The sequence below is a fragment of the Sinohyriopsis cumingii genome, chromosome 12 (genome assembly GCF_028554795.1).
Source record: "Sinohyriopsis cumingii isolate HCF-2022 chromosome 12, ASM2855479v2, whole genome shotgun sequence".
In the NCBI taxonomy this organism is placed as follows: domain Eukaryota; kingdom Metazoa; phylum Mollusca; class Bivalvia; order Unionida; family Unionidae; genus Sinohyriopsis; species Sinohyriopsis cumingii.
In genome coordinates, this window is record NC_142972.1 from 123,301,150 (window position 1) to 123,326,458 (window position 25,309).

Here is a 25,309-nt window from a genome sequence, read left to right on the forward strand (position 1 = left end):
AAAATTCACAGGTTGTTTTCATTTATGTTTTCCAAACAGCAAAAGGCAAAGTTTGCATTTTTTAGGCAACTTAGTCGCCCATTTCATCTGGTAGCATGGCCACTACTGCTAACAAATTGCATAGACCCTGATCTGCCAGTGCATTATGGACAGGAAATTATAGATCTGTGCAGTTTACAGTTTGATAATTAGTGCCATATTTTCTCATATAAAACACACCTAGAACTACAAACAGACAAGACCCATATCTGCAATGATATAATATCCCAAAATAGAAAGGACTGGTATGGGGTGAGGTTCCACTTAGTTCTGCCAGTGGTAATCTGTTTCAACCAGACTCGTGCATAACTCCATGTGATCATGTGATCACACCATTTGAAGGCCTGTTAAAATTCAGTGTTGACCACTGTTATGAAGGAAAGGTGATTGGGTCAAAACTTTGTAATTTTATCTACAAAGACGTTTGTTATCTCAAAATTGTTCTTGACATACTTTCTGCATTCATTCAGACCTTTAATTCTGTTGTAAACTTAAAAGGATATTTTTAATGATCACTTGATAAGCAGATGCCATTGACCATGGTGTGTCTTAATTAGCCAATAAAACTGTCTGTGCTTGCACAAAACATTACAGTATCTCATGATCACAGTGTATTATGTCTCATTGTGACATTGGCAAATAAAATGACTTTTCAAAATTTATGGAAGCCTTATTCTGATGTTACAAAGAAAAACTACATTTTTTTTATCAGGCCATTGTTTGGCAAATATCTTATGGAGCCATATAAGAGGTAAAGTTGAAGAAGACTAGGGACCCTCATGTGATAGAGACCTCATGGTGACATATCAAGAGGTCTAGTTGAACAAGATTCATTTTCCATATATGGCAGAGATCTCACAGAACCACACAAGAGGTCAGGTTAAATGAGACTTGAGTCACTCAAATGTCAGAGAACTCATGGAGTCACATGAGAGGCCCAGCTGACTGATTCAGGACACTCATATGGCAGAGATCTCACAGTCACAGGAGAGGTCCAGTTGAATAAGGAGACACTTGTATCGCAGAGATCCCAGTCACATGAGAGGTCTGCTTGAATGAGATAGAGGACACTCATATGGTAGAGATCTCACAGTCATTTGAGAGGACTTGTTGATTGAGACACTTGTATGGCAGAGATCTCACAGTCACATGAGAGGTCTGGTTGAATGAGACTATGCCATTTGTTGATTTGGGTCTGTATTGTTCAAAGTTGGATGTGATGCACACAGATAAATCCAGTCTCAAATTGAGTAATGTGGGGTGCAAGTCTTGCTGTACTTTTTTGTCAGGCATATTTGAGTATATAGCATAATTTGATCCATCTATTCTTTGTCTTACACCTAAATTTTAGGAATAAATTTTCTGAGTGATATGCTTCATGTTGTCTCTTTAGTGATCCTGATCTAGATCATGTATTAGCACAAGTTCAATAATTTCTTTGATTGTCATGGAGGGTTTTCAATCCATGCATGCCTATGGCACAGTGTCCATTCTCTTTTCACAAATATAATTTGCATTACTAATAATAGGAATCAACTGTATGGTCTTGCTAACATTAGCAGTAGTATATAGATCCACTGGCAGCCTTTCAAGTACATTTATATGTAAACTGAAAGTAGGTACTGCAGAAGTCATTTTCGGCCCTTAATCAGATCCATACAGAATTTGTATATTTTTTTTATCCAGGACCACTTTTAACAAATAAAACCAACCATTAAATAGCCAATGGTTTTCTTCTCTTGTTGTGCCTACATTTGCAGATCATAGATAAATCTTCTAAAATGCTCCAATCATGCGAAAACATGTACATCCTAAGTTGCACATAATAGGTAAGTTTAAGACTTGCAAAATTGATTTTTGTTTTGAACATTGTTTAAATGATGTGCATAGGTTCACTTGATTACCTGTCATACTCATATTTTAAAAAAAAATAATATTTTGTTGATGTTTATGTTTAGCACCGACTTGCTGTAAAAAAAAATCTTGACAAAATTGCCAGAGGAAAGACAATTTAGATATTCCTTAATCGTCCCAGGAAAGACAATTAATTGTTTTCTTCACAAAAATGCAGTGCATGTGCTTTGTAGACTAATAATAGCCATAGGTTGATACTTTGTATACCGAAGAATTAAAAAGATTTTAAATGTCAAAAACAAAAGCTGTTTTGTTTATATATCTTAAAAGCTTACTTCATGTTATTTTGTTTAAAATTGTTCCTCATATTAGATGTATTTATTGAATTTTATGAGAGGAAGAAAGAGTGTACACTACAAACTATAATGCATATGATTCTCTTGCTTGTCATGTATAGGACTGTTTTATTACTAAACAAATTGAGGATATCAATTTTTTCTATTGTCAATATAATTAGTGATTAGGGACTGGTTTCTTATTTTATATCAAATTGATTCTACAGAATGGATTGAATGGCAACAAATCGAGACAGATTAATACAAATATATTTGTTCCATTGCACACTGCTTCCCCCTCCTCATGACTTTATAACATTACTGTGGTGTAACCAATTGGAACTCAACATTATCTCCTTAAGATCTTACTTAAATACAGGATATTTATCCCTTATGTTCCAGTTTTTTTAGAAAATTGTTCAAGATTTTGTTGTGAAGAAATTCAAGCTATATTATTGTCTTTATTTGCTCCTAGTTATTAAATGTTATATTAAATGGCTTGGAACTCAACATTATCTCCTAAGATTATTTTCTTTTTACTTAAATACAGGATATTTATCCCTTATGTTACTATATGTTCAGTTTTTTTTATATAATCAGAAAATTGTTCAAGATTTTATTCAAGCCATATTATTATCTTTATTTGCTCCTAGTTATTAAATGGCTTGGAATTTAAGAATGGTCCATTATGAATATCCAGAACCAAAGCAGTTTCTTTTTATAGCATGTTTGTATTCCCATAACTTTGTATTTCAAACAAACAATTCATATGCCATTGAATTTCAAGCTGACGTGGTAACATTTGTCTTCTTGTAAGCATGTGAACATAGAGCTAAACCTTGAAAAGACATGCAATTACTTTTTATTAATATTAGATTGAACAATTTATCTAGAAAATCAGGAAAACAATTTTGAGGTGTGAAAAATGTCAGAAACGTTTTACATGTGCATCAGAATGGAGTCTGGAGTCAGTTCATAACAAGAATTTTTAGACATGCGCATGTACATGTACGTGTCTGATTGTGCACATGTCCAGGGAAATCAAAACTTCAAAGAAAAGTGGCTGTTTACAACCAAAACATTTAATAAGATTGACAAAAATTTGAATTCCCTCAATTATAAAATAAAAATTTAAGAGGAACTAACAGTATTATGAATTAAATCAAAAGAATCCTAACCAGTTCTACACAAATGCTTAAGAATCTAGTGTTCTGAATGAATTCAGATCTTCAATGTATTGATGAACTACATCTTCATATATCAAAATGGCTTTGTCCAGAACTCAGTTATTCCATAATAATATTTTAACCCAATGAGCACTTTGAAATTCCAATGAATAGTCCAAAAAAGGACACCTCAGATTGTATTTAAACACAACATTAATCACATCTGCAGACTGATATTAACACAAGAACATATGAAATAAGAATTAAGAATGAATCTGAACTAGTAATAAAATAATTGCAGTTCTCTCCTTATGCATGTCTCCAAGAGTATATTACGACCATATGTCGCACTATAACCTATACAACCTTCACTACATAATTCCACATTTCATAATACCTACCCACATGACCTTCATTGCAGTAATCAACCACTTGAGTTTAACTAGCCAACCATAAATAACATCAAACTTGTAAATAGGTTTATTATTAGAAACTTGTCAGCACTTATTTATAGATCCTATGCAATCTACGTGCCAAAAGTGAAACACACAATAGATACAGGTATGGACTAGAAGTTACACAAAATATAGATCACACACACACTCACAAATGTGACATCATGAACATGTGCATATGATGTCATATCTAAGTAATTTTTAAAGATCAATTACGATTTTAAATTCTTTAAAATGCCAATAAAAATTTTTGTCATGGTATCCTATCATCAGCTACTGTTTAGGATAATGTTTACATTTTGGGACATAAAGAGGCTTAATAATACTAACCCTTTTAGGTAAATGATTAAACCATACAGTAGTTATTACCCTTGATGGTAATACTTGGGGAAAAAAAATAGAAAATGCTTTTTAATGGAAATCACCACAGCAGTTCCTGAAATAATATTTCAGATGTTTATATAAATTGTCATGGAGTCAAAGTCCCATTGCACATTCCTTCAGTGTGTATCTGGCAATAATATAATCTCAAACCTAAAATGTTCTTAAATATAAAATAATAAACATAAAATTACATAAGTTTCCTATTGCAAGATTCTTATAATTCCAGTAGAGGTGACTAAATGAGGGTAACTGGACCATACAAAAAATAACTGAAACCTAATTTTCAGTTTGAGTGCTTATTGTCTGTTTATTACTCACTCAGTATCCTTGTCCATTTCACCTACACTCTTGAAGATTGGTATGTGGAACCATCACATGGAGGGTTATTCACTGTTACCTCATTTTTAGGTTTGAGTGACTCATATTTTTCTCTTTGCCCATCTGTATATTTGTCCACTATTCCAGGTTTGCTCCTGTTGGTGAGGGGATTTGTATTTATGAGAAAACGCCTTTAAGATTTATTGTTTCTTAACTGTATCTCCAGATTTTGGTTTCAAGGAAGTTATGCATGTTTTCATGTATTCTTTTAAAATTATAGTAAATATTAAGAGTCTTTTGGGCTACATGTTTTTTTATATGTATGTACCTGATAATATATAAGACATTTATTTTAGAATGAGTATTTAATTTTTGTGTTCAGTTAGATATATGCCCACTTATATCTTACAGGGTAGTCCTAACTTTGTCCTTTGGTCTTATATTCATCTTTTATAAAGTTCTTTTTTTCTCATGCATGGTAAGAAAATTCTTCCTCTCAAACAAGATCAAACTTAAAGTTCCAACATATCATTTCCTAATGTTGTATCACTGACCAGTCCGATGTAAGAATTTATCAATGAGAATATTTGCATAATCTTGAGGCAGAGTGACCTTTTTGTATTAGTGCATAGTGATTAAATTTACCAAGCCTTGCATTAAAAAAATTTCTCACAATCTGGAGTCAGCTTATAATTCTGACATCTGGCCTGAATTTACCAACAGAACTTAAGTTTAGATTTAACTCAAGACTTTTGTTACCAACATAAGTGTTACGTTCAGTCTAAACTTTATGCATTTGATTGGTCATTTTTATGTCTGAGATAATTTTCAGTCAGACAGATCTCTGGATTTCAAAACTTAAATTTAAGTCTTGATTTAATTAAGTTCTGTTGATGAAATTCAGACCAAGTTAGGTAATAAACTACAAAATATGAGTTGAAGCATGAATTTATTGTAATCTTTAGGCTACATCAACTAGAAAAAAAATCCAATACCAGAAAGTTCAGAGTTCAAATTTCCGAGTAATAATCTGCATCAAGACAGAGTCATGAAATTTAATATCCTTGCTTGCAACAATTTGTCTAAATGGTGAAAATTAAATAAACATGTTTTGCTGATAAGAAAACAATTATTTATAGACTCGTCTCCAATATTAGCAGGAGTCTTGCACTTTTTTCACCTCCATTAAACCAGACTTTAGCACTTCTGCACAGGAGACAAGATCTCTAGTATTTTATACAATCTATCACTAACTAGCAAAATAATTTGACAGACCTTTAAGACACTTGTTTTCCAGTTTTTAAGCAGCTGGCATCACAAAAGAAATGCATTATTGATGGTGTTGCTCGTCAACAGTTAAAAAAGTTTTGTTCTCAAAAACACCACTGGCTCAAGTTTGTACAGATGATGCCAATCTATCATCAAATATGGCCACCATTGCTACAAATAATTTTTTTAAAAGAAACTTGAAACAACTTATAAATATTTTTATAAGTATTTAACCTGTTTCAAAAATAGCATTCTGGTATGAAAGCCTTTCAGGTTTGCATAAATGATGTCATTAGATATTGTTACTATAACTAACAAATTGAAAATCATTGAAATGACTTCCAAAAACTGCTAGCCCAATCCGACAAAATTCATCGATATATGCCTTATTTACATGAAGGCTTTTTAATTCCACACAAATGATTCTCATCTACCACCTTTTATGGCTACTTTTTGAAAAAGTTGAAAAACTTTTTCTCAAATACTGCTAAACTGATTTTGACTAAATTTGAAAGAAAGTATTTAGGAATGAAGGGTTTACAAGTTTGTACATGTGTTGCTGGATTGCCTTTCAATATGGTTGCTATTAATTATTTTTAAAAAAAACCACTGGACAGAAGTTATTATTTTTGGCATAAAGTCCTTTAAAGTTTATAAAAATGATAAAGATCTGCCAATAAATATGGAGATTGTTGCTTAACAGAAAAACTCATAAATTACTTGCCTCTAAACCAGTGATCAGAATTTGAATGTGACAGAGCACCACAGCATGAGAGGATTTCAATATTATATGAATAATGCAATCCTGCCATCAAATATCGCAGCTGTTGTTAAGAACATAAAAATAACTTAATCTCCAATGCATCCTGGCTTGAAGGCCTTTCATTACTGGACAAATGAAGCTATGGTGCCTTGAAGAGAAAACAAAACAATAGGGAAATCTTACAAGAGTATGTGCAATCAGCATCATTGGAAGAAATATTTCATGACCCAGGTTTCTTGGCCAAACACTCTTGCATTTGGTTATTAGGCAGATGTCAGTCAGATGAGCAATCTCAAGCCCACTTGGACCTCTTATTATTCAGTCTTCAGCATTTTAATACTGACCTCCAGCAGCATTTTAATACTGACCTCCAGCAGCATTTTAATACTGACCTGCAGCATTATATTAATACTGACCTTCAGCAGCATTTTAATACTGACCTGCAGCAGCATTTTAATACTGATCTGCAGCAGTATTTTAATACTGACCTCCAGCAGCATTTTAATACTGACCTGCAGCAGCATTTTAATACTGACCTCCAGCAGCATTTTAATACAGACCTGCAGCAGTATTTTAATACTGACCTCCAGCAGCATTTTAATACAGACCTCCAGCACTATTTTAATACAGACCTCCGGCAGCATTTTAATACTGACCTGCAGCAGCATTTTAATACAGACCTCCAGCAGCATTTTAATACAGACCTGCAGCAGTATTTTAATACTGACCTCCAGCAGCATTTTAATACTGACCTGCAGCAGCATTTTAATACAGACCTCCAGCAGCATTTTAATACTGACCTGCAGCAGCATTTTAAAACGGACCTTTTAATACTGACCTGCAGCATTTTAATACTGACCTCCAGCAGCATTTTAATACTGACCTCCAGCAGCATTTTAATACTGACCTGCAGCAGTATTTTTAATACTGACCTCCAGCAGCATTTTAATATGGACCTCCAGCAGCATTTTAATACTGACCTGCAGCAGCATTTTAATACTGACCTTTTAATACTGACCTGCAGCAGCATTTTAATACTGACCTCCAGCAGTATTTTAATACTGACCTCCAGCAGCATTTTAATACTGACCTGCAGCATTGTAATAATGACCTCCAGCAGTTTTTTAATAATGACCTCCAGCAGCATTTTAATACTGACATCCAGCAGCATTTTAATAATGACCTCCAGCAGTATTTTAATAATGACCTCCAGCAGCATTTTAATACTGACCTGCAGCAGTATTTTAATACTGATCTGCAGCAGAATTTTTCTTCTTAGGAGAGACCAAACAATGCATATAATTTGATTGGTCCTTTGTTCATTGCCTAAAATGAGTTACCCAATGTGTAATGTATTGGGATTTAGGATTTATTAAAAAAGATTGTTTTGCTATTACAGTAAAACCCGATTCAAGTGGCAGTCTTATGACTTAAAAATGCTGGAGAGAGGAGTTTTTTAAACTTCAAAACATGTCAGATCAGAAAAGGACGAATCAATAGCACTTCACAAATTTAAAAATGAGATTGATTTAATACTGCACTCAGTTTTGAGCATATTGTTGTACTCATTTCATAATTTTGTGACTTCATGATCATTCAGCAAAAGTTAGACATATTGAGAAGTTAGTGTTATATCTAAAAATAATTTGTCAGTATGTTTCGTGTTTGTAATCTCCTACTAAATTTTGTCCATTTGTGGCAAGAATTTTAACCAGCTGCAAATCCAGGATAGTAGCAAAAATAAATGTATATTTTCATACAGTGTCCTGTAATTATGGCATAATACCTGTACAATGTAAATAGGTTACACTTTGTATGCTCAGATTATGCTTTTTTGCCACTTATATTAGCAATAATTATGCTTACAGCTCTTTAGGGGTTGGCATGTATGCAGTTAACATCCATTTTAAAAGAACATACTTAATGATCAAAATAGTAAAATTTTGAAGTTGTCTGCCAAGTTGACATTGTGAAGTCATTGTCTGCAATTTGTGTAACATATTTGAGATTGACGGCAAAACTACAGTGGTGAAGATTTAATTTTATTTCAAGGCTGTATTAATGGCAGTTGGGACTAAATTTATGCATATACTGAATTTGTCATTTAATATAATTTAGAATAAAATGGAAACTATTATAATAATGAGTGAACCCTAAAGTGATATGAGAGCAAGATCTGGAATGGAAAATTCCATTGTGGACCTCATTTCTGGTTAACCATGTTAATGTTTTCATGATTTACTTGAGTACTAGATAAAGCATTTATTGCAATAATGTAAATGTCTAAGGAAAAGATGATACGAGAATGCAGATGACAAAGTTAATTTGGCAAAACTGTAAATGCAAATGAAGAATATATAATATTGTTAGCACTACTAGTGCATTAATTGTTATTTTCTTTTGTATTTTAAAATTTGTAGGATGGGAGACAGTGTCCCCTGCCATTGGGATTCTAAATGCAACACTGTATCAGCAACTGCTTGTCATTTAAAGCAAAATCATCATGCATGGACCAGTTTTTATTTTCTGTACTGGTCATAAACCAAAAGAGCTTATGGGATAGCCTGTTATCCATTGTCTGTCCACACATGTCTGTTAGCACAAGTTTGTATTGTTACTTGTCACTGGGCCCAAAGTGCTCACATTTACCAATCCCTGCCATCTCATTTCTGTTTGAGTGGATTCTCAGTCTCAGCCAACATGTGTATGCAAGAAAGGTTGCCAGTGGGTTGTTGGTTCTTACCAGGGTTTTACTGGTTCATCCTCAACCAGTTATACTGGCCACCATGTATAGATCTGATGCTAAGAAATGACATTAAACCCCTCAAAACAACAATAACAATAGCTACTTCGCATAAACTGTTTTGGAGTACTGCCATGAAACTTTATACACACATTCATCCCATGGTCTAGTTGGTCCTAGATGATAATGGTGCTGCTTGATGATGTAATGTTTTTAAATTTTTATTTAAAATACAAGTTGTTTACATCTTTTAAAAGTGAACTTGTAATTGATCATTTGCAGAATGGACCAGTATTCTTGAAAAAAACTGAAAAATAGTTACTCATATATTTAGTTGTATGTTTATTGTGTATATTTCAAAAAAGATGAATTGCATGCATATTTTGCGTAAGTACCTATAATCTTGAAATTTTCTTAATATATTTTGATTTGTATAAGAACATCTCATTGTTATAATGTGGTTGTTGGGATTCATAAGTGTGTTATATACCAAACCACATAATGTGGTTGTTTGGATCCATAAGTGTGTTATATACCAAACCACATAATGTGGTTGTTGGGATCCATAAGTGTGTTATATACCAAACCACATAATGTGGTTGTTGGGATTCATAAGTGTGTTATATACCAAACCACATAATATGGTTGTTGGGATCCATAAGTGTGTTATATACCTAACCACATAATGTGGTTGTTGGGATCCATAAGTGTGTTATATACCAAACCACATAATGTGGTTGTTGGGATTCATAAGTGTGTTATATACCAAATCACATTATAACAAGATTAATAGAAAATTCAGTTACTATGTATGTATGTATGTTGCATGGATGGGGTATAAACACCAGTTAGATATAGAGTAATAATTCTTGTTTATGTAAATTAAATTTTTTTCAGAGCTCAGTTTTGGAAGTTTGCAGTTACAGGAGCTAACAACAATCAAGAAATTAAAATCTGGAGTTGTGAATCCTGGAATTGCCTACAAACAATAAGGTATAAAAAACAACACACAGTTCATTGAGCATTGTAATTATGCCCTACTTTGGTCAGAGTAGTAAAGTTCTTATATTCAAATGTAGAGGATATAAATGCACACATGTTGAATTTTCCAGATCATGTATTTCATGGATTTCTTATTATTTAATTTTTCTCTTGATTATGGTCAAAAGCACTATGATGGATTACCATTAAATAGGACCAGGGTTTTCATTACCATCAAATAGGAACAGGGTTTACAATAAAGAAAATGATGCTAATGTCCTTTATCTGCCTACTCAAAATTTTCATGTCAACCATGTGTGGACACTGGTAAATGAATAACCAAATCTAATGTGTTAGTTCAAAATTAATAAATATGCAAATTCAGTTTTTGAAAAAAACAAGATATCTAATAAAGTTCCTTATAATCATGTTCTCTCGTACATAATTACAAAATTAGTCAGGTACATGCCATATTTACTCACATATAAGTCTAGTCAAACTGCAAATAACAAAGATCCTGATTGCTGTAGCATAATGTTTCTGCAGATCAGGGTTTATTTTGTTTATTGTATTAATTACTCCTGTCAGGGTTTATATTGTTTGTTGTAATGATTACTCAGATCAGGGTTATATTGTTTGTTGTACTGATTACTCAGATCAGGGTTATATTGTTTGTTGTACTGATTACTCAGATCAGGGTTATATTGTTGTACTGATTACTCAGATCAGGGTTATATTGTTTGTTGTACTGATTACTCAGATCAGGGTTATATTGTTTGTTGTACTGATTACTCAGATCAGGGTTATATTGTTTGTACTGATCACTCAGATCAGGGTTATATTGTTTGTTGTACTGATTACTCAGATCAGTGTTATATTGTTTGTTGTACTGATTACTCAGATCAGGTTTTATATTGTTTATTGTACTGATTACTCAGATCAGGGTTTATATTGTTTATTGTACTGATTACTCAGATTAGGGTTTATGTTGTTTATTGTACTGATCACTCCTATCAAGCTACACCTGCTGGCATATTATATGACAGCAGATCAGGGTTTATTTTGTTTGTTGTACTAATTACTCCTGTCAGGGTTTATATTGTTTGTTGTACTGATTACTCAGATCAGGGTTATATTGTTTGTTGTACTGATTACTCAGATCAGGGTTATATTGTTTGTTGTACTGATTACTCAGATCAGGGTTATATTGTTTGTTGTACTGATTACTCAGATCAGGGTTATATTGTTTGTACTGATCACTCAGATCAGGGTTATATTGTTTGTTCTACTGATTACTCAGATCAGGTTTTATATTGTTTATTGTACTCATTACTCAGATCAGGGTTTATGTTGTTTATTGTACTGATCACCCCTATCAAGCTACACCTGCTGGCATATTACATGACAGCAGATCAGGGTTTATTTTGTTTGATGTACTAATTACTCCTGTCAGGGTTTATATTGTTTGTTGTACTGATTACTCGGATCAGGGTTATATTGTTTGTTGTACTGATTACTCAAATCAGGGTTATATTGTTTGTTGTACTGATTACTCAGATCAGGGTTATATTGTTTGTTGTACTGATTACTCAGATCAGGGTTATATTGTTGTTGTACTGATTACTCAGATCAGGGTTTATATTGTTGTACTGATTACTCAGATCAGGGTTATATTGTTTGTTGAACTGATTACTCAGATCAGGGTTTATTTTGTTTATTGTACTGATTACTCCTATCAGGTTTTATATTGTTTATTGTAATGATCACTCCTATCAAGCTACACCTGCTGGCACATTATATGACAGCAGATCAGGGTTATATTGTTTGTTGTACTGAATACTCAGATCAGGGTTTATATTGTTTGTTGTACTGATTACTCCTATCAAGCTACACCTGCTGGCACATTTTATGACAGCAGATCAGGGTTATATTGTTTGTTGTACTGAATACTCAGATCAGGGTTATATTGTTTGTTGTACTGATTACTCAGATCAGGGTTTATATTGTTTGTTGTACTGATTACTCAGATCAGGGTTTATATTGTTTGTTGTACTGATTACTCCTATCAAGCTACACCTGCTGACACATTATATGACAGCAGATCAGGGTTTATGCAGTTTGCAGTTGGACTCTACTTATAAGCAAGTAGAGATAGTATTGTGAAAGGCCAGATTGATAAGGAACTTAATTAGTTTTTGTTTATAGTCTTCTCTAAGCATGTTTATTAAGTTCGTCTTTTCCATTTATATTCATTCATTGTTCATCTGAACAGTGCTCTACTTAGTCGACTTTAATTTTAGTAAAATTTGTAAATGTTATAAAAAAAATTGGCTTGATGGTCTGTTAGAGAAGAGTTTTTTGAAAGCTTTCTAAATATTGGTAATGTGATAAAATCGATAAGCTACCTTGTATTCATTTTTATGTTTTCCTCCTTTACCGTGGCAAGGAAGTTATAGCCTCCTGTTTCACTTTTTGAATTTTGCCTTGCAATTGCATAATATTTGAATGGATATTATTATTATTAGCTTATTTACAAATTATTTCACTTTCTGTTTTGAATTAGTGGATTGTCGGCAGGCTTGCACAGTTTCATTAGAGGACCAAACAAGCTACCAATTGGTAAAATAAAGGGAAAAGGTAAAGGTTGCAGGTTTCATACATAACTGATGAGGCACTGTTGTAAACTAAACAATAAATCATAAATTTTGTTTTTCAGGTTTCTCTCTCCACTGACAGCCTCTAACAGTTTGAATGTAGAACCCTGTATGAAGGCAGCCCTGGACCTGTCAGCCAGATATTTGGTGTTGTCCGATATTTGGAGAAAGGTACGCATGTTTGCATAAGGGTGTGGCTAAAATATTGGTAATATGTGTTTTGTGTGTATTGTGTGCTTCAATATTTATCAGACCATGCAAATATGTTGTTTCAATAATACATTGATACAGCAGATGAATTTTTTCAATCTTAATGTCTGAAGATAGAAATCATATTGCAGTTTTAGCTTGCCAGTACTAAAATACAGTCTAGTCCTTGCATCATTCTAAACCTGCTATGGGGAAATGAGGTCACAGTAACCTTCCAGACAGAACCACATTGACTCAGTAGTTAGTGTGTTGAACTTGTAACCAATAGTGCATGTTCTAATCCTACCATCAGATCAACTCATGACCAATAGTGCATGTTCGAAGCCTACCTCAGATCAACTCATGACCAATAGTGCATGTTCTAATCCTACCTCAGATCAACTCATGACCAGTGGTGCATATTCAAAGCCTACCATCAGATCAACTCGTGACCAGTGGTGCATATTCATAGTCTACCATCAGATCAACTCATGACCAATGGTGCATATTCGAAGCCTACCATCAGATCAACTCGTGACTAGTGGTGCATATTCGAAGCCTACCATCAGATCAACTCATGACCAGTGGTGCATATTCGAATCCTACCATCAGATCAGACCTGGTTGTCTACCATAGTGTAAAATGAATTAGTTATTTTTAGCTACATTTAATGATGCTGACCTAATAATTTACTGAGTTACAGATAAGATCAAATTCTCGATGCTGTGTGAAACGAACTGTATTGTCCTGGTGTTGACATGTGATGCTGTCCATTATGAACACAGCTCCTTTAAAGGTCAGAAAGGCATTTATTCAGTTTCCTTCCATTAGAGTGTTGTTTACAACATAGTTTTAACCACACTATGCATGCGATAAACAATGCCTTGATGAGATTGGTTGATTAGCATTTGCACCGGTAAATTTGGTCTTGTACCGTCTTTTTTCATCCTTGCTGGTACAAAGTACTGATAGTAGCGGAAACACTGGATCATTTGTTGTAAAATATCTCAAAGATGGACATTAAGAGTTGCATTTCATCGAATTAAGTGGTTTCATGTGTTACTTCGGACTGCAACTTATGCACAACATAACAGGGTTATCGTCTTTGCAGGGATCAAGATAAGCAGGGAATAATTAGCATAACTGTGAAGGATTGTTTTGGGACCAGACCAAAATGCTTTACATACACGGGTTCTCGAGATAACTGAGGTCAAAATAAGTGGGTTTGACTGTACATAATGCCCACATTAGTGGGAAGCGAGACATAGCAGCTTAACCATCAAAAGTTCAATATGGTTTCGGCTTAAGTTTTTCATTTGCATATATTTGATGAATTCCTTGATGGATTTTCTTCATACTTGTGGTGAATCATTATGAACCTAAGACAATTCATTCTATGACACAAGTACTTGCACTTTTGACCTTGGGGTCAAGGTCACAATCTTAGAAAATGTTTTTCACATTTCCTAAATCCCCTGATGTATTTATTCTCATATTTGAATGAATCATTATGAAGCTTAGGCATTACATTATGTTACACATTTGCAAGTCCCATTGACCTTAGGGTCAATGTGATTGTCATAGAAAATTTTTAGGGTTTTGGTTAAGGTTTTTCATTTGCTTATATTTCCTAAACCCCTAGATTGATTTTTTTTTCTTCATATTTGGAACAAATCATGAAGCTATGACAATTCATTCAGCTTTGTGATTGCTCAGCCATTTGAGCTTGATGTCAAGGTCACATGATTTACAGTAGTGCTTTGATTCTATGCTTGATATGCAGGCCCACGCCTTCTTTTTTCATTTTAGTTTTTGTGCTGTAGGGTCCTTAGGGATTTAATTTTAGTTTTTGTGCTGTAGGGTCCTTAGGGATTTCATTTTAGTTTATGTGCTGTAGGGCCCTTAGGGATTCCATTTTAGTTTTGTGCTGTAGGGCCCTTAGGGATTTCATTTTAGTTTTTGTGCTCTAGGACCCTTAGGGATTCCATTTTAGTTTTGTGCTGTAGGGCCCTTAGGGATTTCATTTTAGTTTTTGTGCTGTAGTGCCCTTAGGGATTTCATTTTAATTTTTTTGCTGTAGGGTCCTTAGGGATTTCATTTTAGTTTTTGTGCTGTAGGGCCCTTAGGGATTCCATTTTAGTTTATGTGCTGTAGGGCCCTTAGGGATTTCATTTTAGTTTTTGTGCTGTAGGGCTCTTAGGGATTTCATTTTAGTTTTTGTGCTGTAGGGTCCTTAGGGATTCCATTTTAGTTTTTGTGCTGAAGGGCCCTTAGGGATTTCATTTTAGTTTTTGTGCTGAAGGGCCCTTAGGGATTTCATTTTAGTTTTTGTGCTGTAGGGCCCTTAGGGATTTCTTTAATTCAAGGTAATTGAACTCTTCTACAGATAGGAGTAATGCACTTAAGTTTGTTTTCGATTATTTTACTTCTTGTATTAATAACAGTGGTTATACATAATTTCAGGTAATCTATGTACTACAGATCTTTCAAGATGGGGCTGCTAACACAGCCCATGTTGGTTCTGTGTCAGAGTTCCTGCTTGCCCAGCCATGTATTAGTTTTGCCATTCTTGATGCCTCAACAAAGAAGTTTAAGAAAATCACCGGCGATGATTCCCACTTAGATGAGATTACAACAGGTAAAACTGCTTGTGTTTGTCTTGTAATGTTGTTGATACAGTGTGATGTTAATTTGTAGTGTAATAAGATTATTTCATTCTGATGACTATAGTTACCATTGTACTTGATTATTATCCCCATGCTATTACAAAAAATGGTGTAGATTATGTTATCTTGCCCATCAAGATTAGTGTGTGTGCATGCATGTGTGTGTGTGTGTGTGTTTGAGTAGTATTACCAACCCTATTGCTGTTTAAGACTGATGCTTCAAAAGGATATGATTGGAGTTGGACTACTAATCTGTGCAACAGTTTTGGAATTGGGATTCATGTCCAGGTTGCAGACTTGAAGGGGGAGCACTCATGCATATGTTTGTGGGGAATGGTAACCGAGAGAAACATGGGAATAAATGCTGCTTAACTGCAGACTTCTAGTTTAAACATGTTAAACTTTGAAACTCTTTGTACCACAATGACGTCTTGTACAGGGTTCCCACGCTACCAGGAAATTGGGAAAAAGTTGGGAGAAATGATAACTCTTTTCCCGACCGTGAAAAGTCCTGAAATTTTGCAAATATTGATGAAAGTCTTAAAAACCACAGGAATTTTATGCCACCACTTGACACCCGAAACAATCACGTAATTAAGTCACAACTAAATTGATCGTGAGTTAAATTTATTGAGTTCTAGCCAGAATATTTAAAGGGTGCAGTATGGATTATTTGGTTGCTTGCAATAAACATATATGCTGAGTCAGTCCAAATGCCCAGTGGGTTAGATTCATCTAGTAGACTTTTATTTTCAAAGTCAGCTTGATATCCATATCTTTCCTTACATGGAAGGTATGAAAACCAATCTAGTATCACAAGAGACCAACATGGTGGTGGCAAAGCATAGCCGCTTACCAGATGGCCCAGCAAACTTTAAACATTGCTAGCTCAAATGAGACATGCATGAAATCGATATGAAAATTACTTTTTTTTCTCAGAAATTGTGAGCAGTAAAATCTTTATGTCTTTATTCTGCTGAAAGACAAGATAAAACTATGTTGTTGATGAAATGTGACCAGGTGCTCACGATTTGCATTGTTAGTTACGAGTACTGTACACATATCTAACAACCCACCTTTTCAAATGTTGTAGAGAAAAATGTTTTTAAAAAATATTTAATGAAAGTCGTATACTGGTTGTAATAAAAATACAAAAACGAAAGAACACAAAATTCTCCAAATTTATATATTCTGAGAACAACTTCTGGAGTATTGTTGTATCACGTGACCACCACGTTGACATGTGATTTCACTTTCATCCAGTAAAAATCAGGCTTATAGGAAAGGACAGTGACACTAAATTCAAATCCATATTTTAAGAAAATTGATTTAACAAAAACAGTTCATGACATTCTAAAAAACTTGCTATAGTATGTCTTAGAAAAGATTTTTTTTATGTCTTTTATGCACAGTGACAGAAGCCAACATTTCATATTTCTCTTTAGTATGAATTTATTTTCTGCATAATAATTAATGTGTGCCATAGATGTAGGAGACCTAATAAAAGCATCACAGTGAGATGTGCATCATTGTTCGCACTCTGTTTATTTTACAGGGGAAATTGATCAAGGAGATGGTGAGGATGAAGATCTTAAAACAGAGGAGACTGCATCAAAGACAGGTGTGCAAATAAAGCTGTACACAGTGCACCCAAAGTAAGTAATGAAATTCTGCAGACCATGTCATGTTCATGGTGTACATTAGACAGGTCGTTGTTTTAGTTTTACCATTTTTCGTTCAGAATTTTTTGAAAATGAGTAGCTCATTGCAGTTATGCATATTTTGTCTTGCTGTGTCTGATAATTGTGTATACCTGAAATTAGGCACAATATATGTTATGTCAGTATCCAGCTGTCTGCTTTTGGTTTCCACACAAAAATGTAAATTTGATTCTGCACAATAACTTTTTTTCTAAACTACTTATCTTCACAGGAACTCTGATTTTTTATGCCTTGATCTTTGAATTATTTTGAGATCTGGACATGCAAGTGACACGGTCCAAATAAGGTTGGAACCGATGTTACACAAACTTGCATGAAATTTGTAATGTTTATGCTTGTTCTTCAATTTATGCATCTTTTAACTAAAGTATGTTGACCCACTGTTCTGTACGTAAAATGCCCTGGATTGGTCTGATATAATTTGCTTGGGTAAGTTATAAAGTTTGACATTTTTGTCTTAAATGTTTACTGGACATGTCTCCACCCACCCCCCAAAATTTGTTTGGCCATTTTGCAAAAAAAACTTGTGCTTCAGGAAGATACCTATTGGTGTCAAAAGATGAAATGTCAGATTCATTGCAGATGAAGGAAGAAGATTGGTTTTATAACATTGACCTTTGTTCTAGATCACATACCTGGAAGTTGAGTAGCTCAGTTGTAACAGTTTCAAACTCATATTCCAAGGGTCATGGGTTTGATATCCATCCAGCCATCCTGGGTTGGATGCCTCACTTTGCCCTAGGGGAATCTTATAGATAACCAAGAGCAGACAGTGCCATTAAAAATCAACCAACAAATTACTGTTAAGACCATGCTCCTCTACCAAACTTGATGTGTTTACAATTGAATATGTGGACATTGCACTCTTAATACAGTTGATGCTATTTCAGTGGTTGCACCAATGAATTCGTATTTCAAGATATGCTTTTAATTAATTCGTATTTCAAGATATGCTTTTAATTACTATATGAAACTCGCTCTTATTCAATGTTTGCTATACTACAAATTTAGAAATGCATGCTCTGTGTAACTCATTACAGATGCTTTACCTTTTTGCCTGAAATGGGGGTAAGCAAACATTTTGGGGCTTACTTTTGAATGAATCCAAACACATGTCACAAGAGATTTTTGTTGTCATGTGACCAGATGTTTAGGTGTATAAAAGATAATGCTTTTGATAGGGTATATGTTCTGTGGTTAAAATTGGTTTTCTTTTTTAGTAAATGATTTTGGCATATTTGACCCTTTATTTTTGTGTCTTGGCCCCATTTCACTCCAAATCTAAAACACATTTTACTTTTTGCAAACAGCTGTCAGAGTGCATCTGGTTTGGCCTAAAAGATTTGGGTCTCAAAAAGTGTTTTTTCTGCTGCATTTTTGTAATGCATGTAGAAAGACAATATTTTTTAATATCGTCATACAACTACATCTTTCCTGGTTTCAGTAATATCATCAACTTTCATGTATCATAAATGATAGACATTAGAGAGCTTGGAAATAGGCTACTACTTCTTGAAGTAAATATGGCATGCAAGGATAACAAGTTAAACTTGCACTCTTTGGAGTTATGGTACTTTCAGATTTCTCAATACATTGTTGAAAAGGGGCCCCAAGTGGCTGAATGATCTAAAGCACATACCGTTATGGATCACTGCCATCTCACCTCTGTCTGCATGTGCATTTAACTCTCAGATTCGGCCAGTGTGAGAAAGCTTGCCATTAGCTTCTCATGGGTCATTGGTTCTTTCTGGGGTTTTCCAGGGTTCTTCCTCCACCATTGATACTGGCCACCATGTATAGCCTATCTTGTGCTGAAAAATGGTGTTAAGCCCTACAACAACAACAACAATGTTGAAAAATAATAGAATATCTTACTAATACGTACAATCTTCATTTAATGTTATGAAATAGTACAATCTTTATGTAATGTATCTTTTCTAATGTCTCTGGAGGCAGTTATAACACACATACAATTTATTCATCAACATAAATCTTTTTTCTTTAATCCTTATTCTTTCACATCACATGTTTGTATACTTTTTCTTATAATGTTGTGATATACACTTAAAGTATATGTTCCACTGTTACATACTTGTAAGGTCACAGCTGATATACATCAGTTATTTGAGCAGTCACTTCATTACTTTCATTAAATTTACCAAACAGATTAAATTTCAGCTCACTTGTAGGTCAACCCATTGTCAAGTCAGCACAGTTACCTCTGTTAAATACACATAGCTAGCACTGTGCACAGTCTACATATAGCTGGACATTTTTTAGTTTCCATGGAATAAACTTTATTTAGTAGTTCTATGCACTTATTTTCTACTTTCTCAGTTTTCAGTTTTCAGTTTTCAGTTTTCAGTTTTCATTGAGTCACTGTCAGAATAATCTTACTTTGTAGCAACTGCAGATAGTACCTCAGGACAAACAGAAAACGACAAAATTTTATAAGTCTGTACAAACTTTGAGTGTGATTATTTGATTGTAATGGATAAAAGGATGACTAGATTACTTTGGGGTAAAGAAAAATCTTATTGAGTTTTGGGTCAAAGGTCAGTGTCACACTTAGAGAAGAACAATGGCTCCCACATGTTAACTTGAGTTCTAGAATGTGTACCTTTGCCAAACTTTGGATGCCTTGCATATTGAGTGAGAAATATACCTAATGATTTGGAAGTTGAAAAGTGCAAGGTCAGGTCATTGAGTCAAATGCAGGGCAAAAAATGGTTTCCACTTGGAAAGTTTGTTTTTGGACAGTAATTTTAGTACCATGTATCTTGATCAAGCTTTGCAGATGGCTTGTGGTATGAAACTTGCCTATTGATTTTGGGGGTCAAAAGGTCAAAGGTCAAGGCCACTGAGACAAACAATATAAGACAGTTTTATAAATAATTACAACTGCAGACCATTATTATGACATCAGACAATTAAGGTGGCTTGCTGATGTGATATGCATATAATATGCCATCATCATACTTTTTTCCATTACATTGTTTTTTATTAGTAGTACAGGGATTATGTAATACCAGATTAATGTTGATTGAAGAGTTGCAGTGATTAATTTTTTTTATACCATTTTTACATATGACACTCATAAATAGGTACTGTTTGTACTTGCTTATAAGATTAGCCCAACTGCAAACAACATAGACCCTATCTTCTGTCACAATGTGGCAGCAGAGCTGGGCCTATGCTTTGTTGGGAGTAATCAAAAGAACAAACAAAGCAGATCCTAATTTGCCGGTGTATTATGTAATGGCAGATTAGGGTCTGTGTTGTTTGCATTTGAACTCATCCTGTAAGCAAGTACAGTAGTCCCCCTCTTATAAGGCCACCCCTAATGCAGCAGGAAAGTGGCCTTATAATGCGGGTGGCCTTTCTAGAGGGGGATGACAAATGTGAGTAGTAAATACATATGAAAAAAGTCACAAGTGCATTTAATTTTAAATATTTAATATTTTAATTAAAAAATCACATGAATGATGTGAAATAAATGTAAAACAAACTTTGTCATCATTTGCAAAAGAATGCTATGAATAACCATTGATAGTTTTAAAACTGTCTATAATTATGTTACAGTTCACATCATCTGTCACTTTGCTGGTATCACTCTTAGAAAAAAAAAACCAGTCTCGTCACATTAAAAATATCCTTGCTGTCATATCCCCTGCATATTTCGTTTAGTCTTTTGTTCCAATCTTCGACAACTTCATTATTAACATCAGCTGATTCGGCACTAATGACAGAACTCTTGATATTGTGTCGCACTTGAAATCTGTGCAACCATCCGTTACTTGCGGTAAAGTCATCATATTTCAATTCAACTGACAAAATTTTTGCTTTTTCTTGTCTTTCAAATCAGTATACAAACGTCTCCTGGCTCAAACAATCTTCCTTTCTCCATTTCACCTTTCCACTTCTGCAGAATTGTTTCATTATCTTTTACGATATTGTTTATCCGAGTCTTCCTGACGTTATTTTTCTGCGACATCCCCCCCCCCCCGTTGAATAACTTTCACGTTCTCCTCTAAACTGAGAATTTTTATTTTTCTCGATGACATATTGATCTTTTTGCAGTATGTTATTCATGTTGCGAACTACAATACTGATAAAACAATTTTGTATGCATCTAAACAAATTGCCGTGTTTTTAAAGGAAGTGATCTTGTCATGTGATTCGTTAGTTGCAGTCTGGTACCCTATTGTTTTTATACATTTCTTTACACTAAGTGAGAGAAGCCAAAACGGCTTCGATATGTACCATTAACATCATGCAGATTTGATCTCGCGGCCGCAAGGATTCGTAATTTTGACAATTATTGTCAGCAGTAACAGCCACTGATTACCAAAGTGAACAAGCTCAATATCTTACTAAAGGAAGCCATAAAGGCTATTAAACCATTTTCCTGCTGACTTGGGTATTGTACATCGATACTGCCACTTCTCAGCTGTTACTACTGTTCGATAATTGTAATCTTAACAATTATCACAGTGACTAAACCGGACATCTTATGATAACACAGCAGTAAGGCTAATTGGATTACATGTACGTGCCCTTTTGTATGGATTAAAATTTGAGTCTTTCTCGGTTTTTATGGAATAAATTTGGCTTCTCGTGAGGCGTAAATGATATATTATTAACCTTAGTGGTAAATATACTTTACTCAACACTTCTTTCAGTAACGAAAACCTGACATCGGGAAACAGAAATCGGATTACTTAACATACGTCATGAATACAATACTGGTTCTGGATACATATTCAAATAAAATGCGGCCGCTTGTGAGGGGTAAATTTTATAATTTTGCACTAATATGCTGGCCGCTGGTCGCGTTAGGCGGGTGGCCTTTCGCGAGGGGTACTTTTGAACACAAACTCGTCGGTGCCAACGGATTCTGGCCGTAAGGAGCGGGTGGCCGCTGGTCAGGGGGGCCGTTCAAGAGGGGGACTACTGTATAGACAGTGTTTGCACAAGAGATCATTTTCATTTGATAGGTTACAGTTATTTGAAGTTCGATATACATACATAGCCTTTGAAACAGCAAAACTGTACATCATCAATTAAGCCATGGTGTTATAGTAGTTAGTTTACTGAACTCACAGTCAGTAAGATGCAGGTTAAAATATTACCAAGGCTAGTCCTGGTCAGCTCCTCATGGTGTCTTTTCAGTGAAACATTTGACTCCCAAGATCACTTCACTAAATATTCTTTCATGTGCTGACCGCTTCAGTGGCCTAGTGGTTAGAGCATTTGTCTCTGATGCAGAGGTCATGGGTTCAAACCTTGGCCGAGTCATACCAAAGACTTATAAAAATGGTACTTGCAACCTCCATGCTTGGTGCTCATCATTAAGAGGTTAGTGTTGGGACTGGTCGGCCTGTTGTCAGGATAATGTGACTGGGCGGGACATGATGCTACATGTCTGCAGCATGATGCCCCAGTGCTAGACATCACCATAAACTGCCACACTGCAGACATTGTAGCAATATGACTGGAAAATTGTTAAAGCTACTTTAAAATCCAAAACACACACACACACTCTTTACATGCTTATGTTTTGTTAAACACTACTCAGTTAGTTATCAAGTAAAAAACAGTTAAATTATGAAATTTTCATTTGAACAGCTAAGCTAATAATTATTTTCCAAGGGATATTAATGTAGTGTACAATATATAATTGGTGTCATTTTGGGTTACTTCCCTTCGTTAATGGGATACAAATAGCCTGTTATAACATGGTAGATGGGGTCCATATTGATCAAACTGTGTTATAACCAACCAAGTCAGTTAGCTGAAGAAAATTCTGCATTTACTTAAAAATGGCAGGGTGGGGTAGGGTGTGTGTCATAAAAGCGGGTGCAAAAATACATGCTCTTAATTAAATGACGACAAACTAGTCAGATAAACACTTCTATGTTGACAACTTACATTTATGTAGTACAGTCTGTAATCTGTTAAGTACTGTACATGTATATAATAAATCCATGAATTCAAATATAGATCACATATTATAAACTTCATGTTAGACTCTAAACCCATTAGAAAACAACACATATATGAAAAATTAGTAGTCCTTAGTTTGATCTATATCCGATTGTCACTAAGCAATTCATAACAATTGTTGCAAAAAGCATATGGATATAGTTGTTTTTCATATACATGTACTTAAATTGGCCTTGATTTTGGTCAGCTGGAGACAGCTATCATCGTGCTGAGGCTACCTTGGGGATGAGGCTGTTCATAGGGAAATGAAAACATGAACAAATTGAAAGGTTTAACATCTTTGCAAGATAGCCCATCTTCAATTAACAAGATGGCAAGATATCTATGGTTTCAAAAGAGCGGAAATTTAATCTGCAATTTATGCTGCCATTTGTTGTGACCATTAGGAATTTTTTTTAATTGCAAAAATGAAAATTTCAATAAACCTGTTCCAGTCACATTGGGAAATGAAACAATCCATCAGATTCCATTGCTTTTACGTAAATTTGGTGATGACATTCTTTGATGAAAGGTTCTTTGTTGAAGATTGTAGTAGACTGTCTTTGATGAAGGTTGCCTGTGTTATTGAAGTTACTGCTAAAGTTCAGGTTTGAAGGACCAAATAGATGTCCATTTCTTTTTGTGGCGGCAACATCGAAGAATTGTACAAAATTGATTGAGACTGGATTTTTTTTTGTTTAGTATTTATACAGAATCATTATCAGTACTTCAAAGGTAATTAGTTTTCTTTGAGGTTTCAGCAAAACAATTTTCTGGGTACATTTTAAAAACAAAAGGAATTAGCTATCATTTGGTCGATTTTAGAACTTTCAAAAGTTGGTAGATTGTAGCTAGTCCCGTTAGCATGACAGCCAACAATTTCAACAACAAAAATAATAAATTGCCAGATGGTATATTCTTTCCACACTTTGCGACATTGGCGCAGCCCAGAGTGATCCCAGGATAAACGTTTTACATTATATTTCATATCTTTAAGAAGAAAATACTTTTTTCATGTGCGAGAATTGCTGGAGCCACGCCACAATAGTCTTATATTAGAATTCATGCACGATTTCTTCCCCAAAATAAACCTTTTATTAATTACTTTTTTTACTTTTAAGAAAGAAAAAATTGTAGTATATGAGAAATATACATGTATGTGAAATTTTGGGAGCCACGCCACAATCATGTTATGTCTGAAGTTGTGTATAACAGAGCGTGCTATAATGGGGTCACACTGTACATAATGTCGGATATAAGAGAGAGAGAAGGGAGGATTTAGATGGATTCTTTCTTTTCTTCCAGAAATATATATCTTCATTATTGCAGCCTTTAAAATTTTACCAAGTGGGTGCTTTTCAAAGATGACTGCACACTAAGGGTATACTATTTTGCTTACTTAAAATGATACTTTTTACAAAATTTATTAAAATTTTCCCTTTTCCTAGAACCCTCCAGGAGTTATTGATTCGCTTCAAGCCAGAGTCTGCAGTAGCACAGCCTACTCCTTCTGTTAGCACTATTTCTCATGAGGAATCAGGTAAATTTTCGGCTGTTAGCTTACCCCACATTGATAGATAGTAAGACAAAGGTTTTAACTTTTTTTGTGGCAGGAGTGATGCTATTTTTGGCACTGTCAGCAACATTAAGTTTTTATGTTCACAGCTTGTTGAAAGACAGAATGGTGTTGTTCTTAGGCAAGATTTAGTGTTAATCATAATCATGGTATTATTCACAGGAAAGACCATGTTCATCATGCTTTATTTATAGGCAGGACATTGTTCATC

At 34.5% G+C, this 25,309-nt stretch overlaps 1 protein-coding gene and 1 pseudogene across 1 annotated transcript in view; one reads left to right on the forward strand and one right to left on the reverse strand.

Moving 5' to 3' along the window:
• Positions 1-25,309, forward strand: part of LOC149787383 (enhancer of mRNA-decapping protein 4-like) — a 143,279-nt gene that overhangs the window by 54,271 nt on the left and 63,699 nt on the right. The window contains exons 11-15 of the mRNA XM_089977973.1: positions 10,224-10,319; positions 13,024-13,132; positions 15,614-15,788; positions 17,372-17,471; positions 24,971-25,062. Coding sequence (XP_089834099.1) covers positions 10,224-10,319; positions 13,024-13,132; positions 15,614-15,788; positions 17,372-17,471; positions 24,971-25,062 — 572 coding nt within the window. The remainder of the gene's footprint in view (positions 1-10,223; positions 10,320-13,023; positions 13,133-15,613; positions 15,789-17,371; positions 17,472-24,970; positions 25,063-25,309) is intronic.
• On the reverse strand, positions 6,984-9,245 carry LOC149787385 (uncharacterized; annotated as a pseudogene).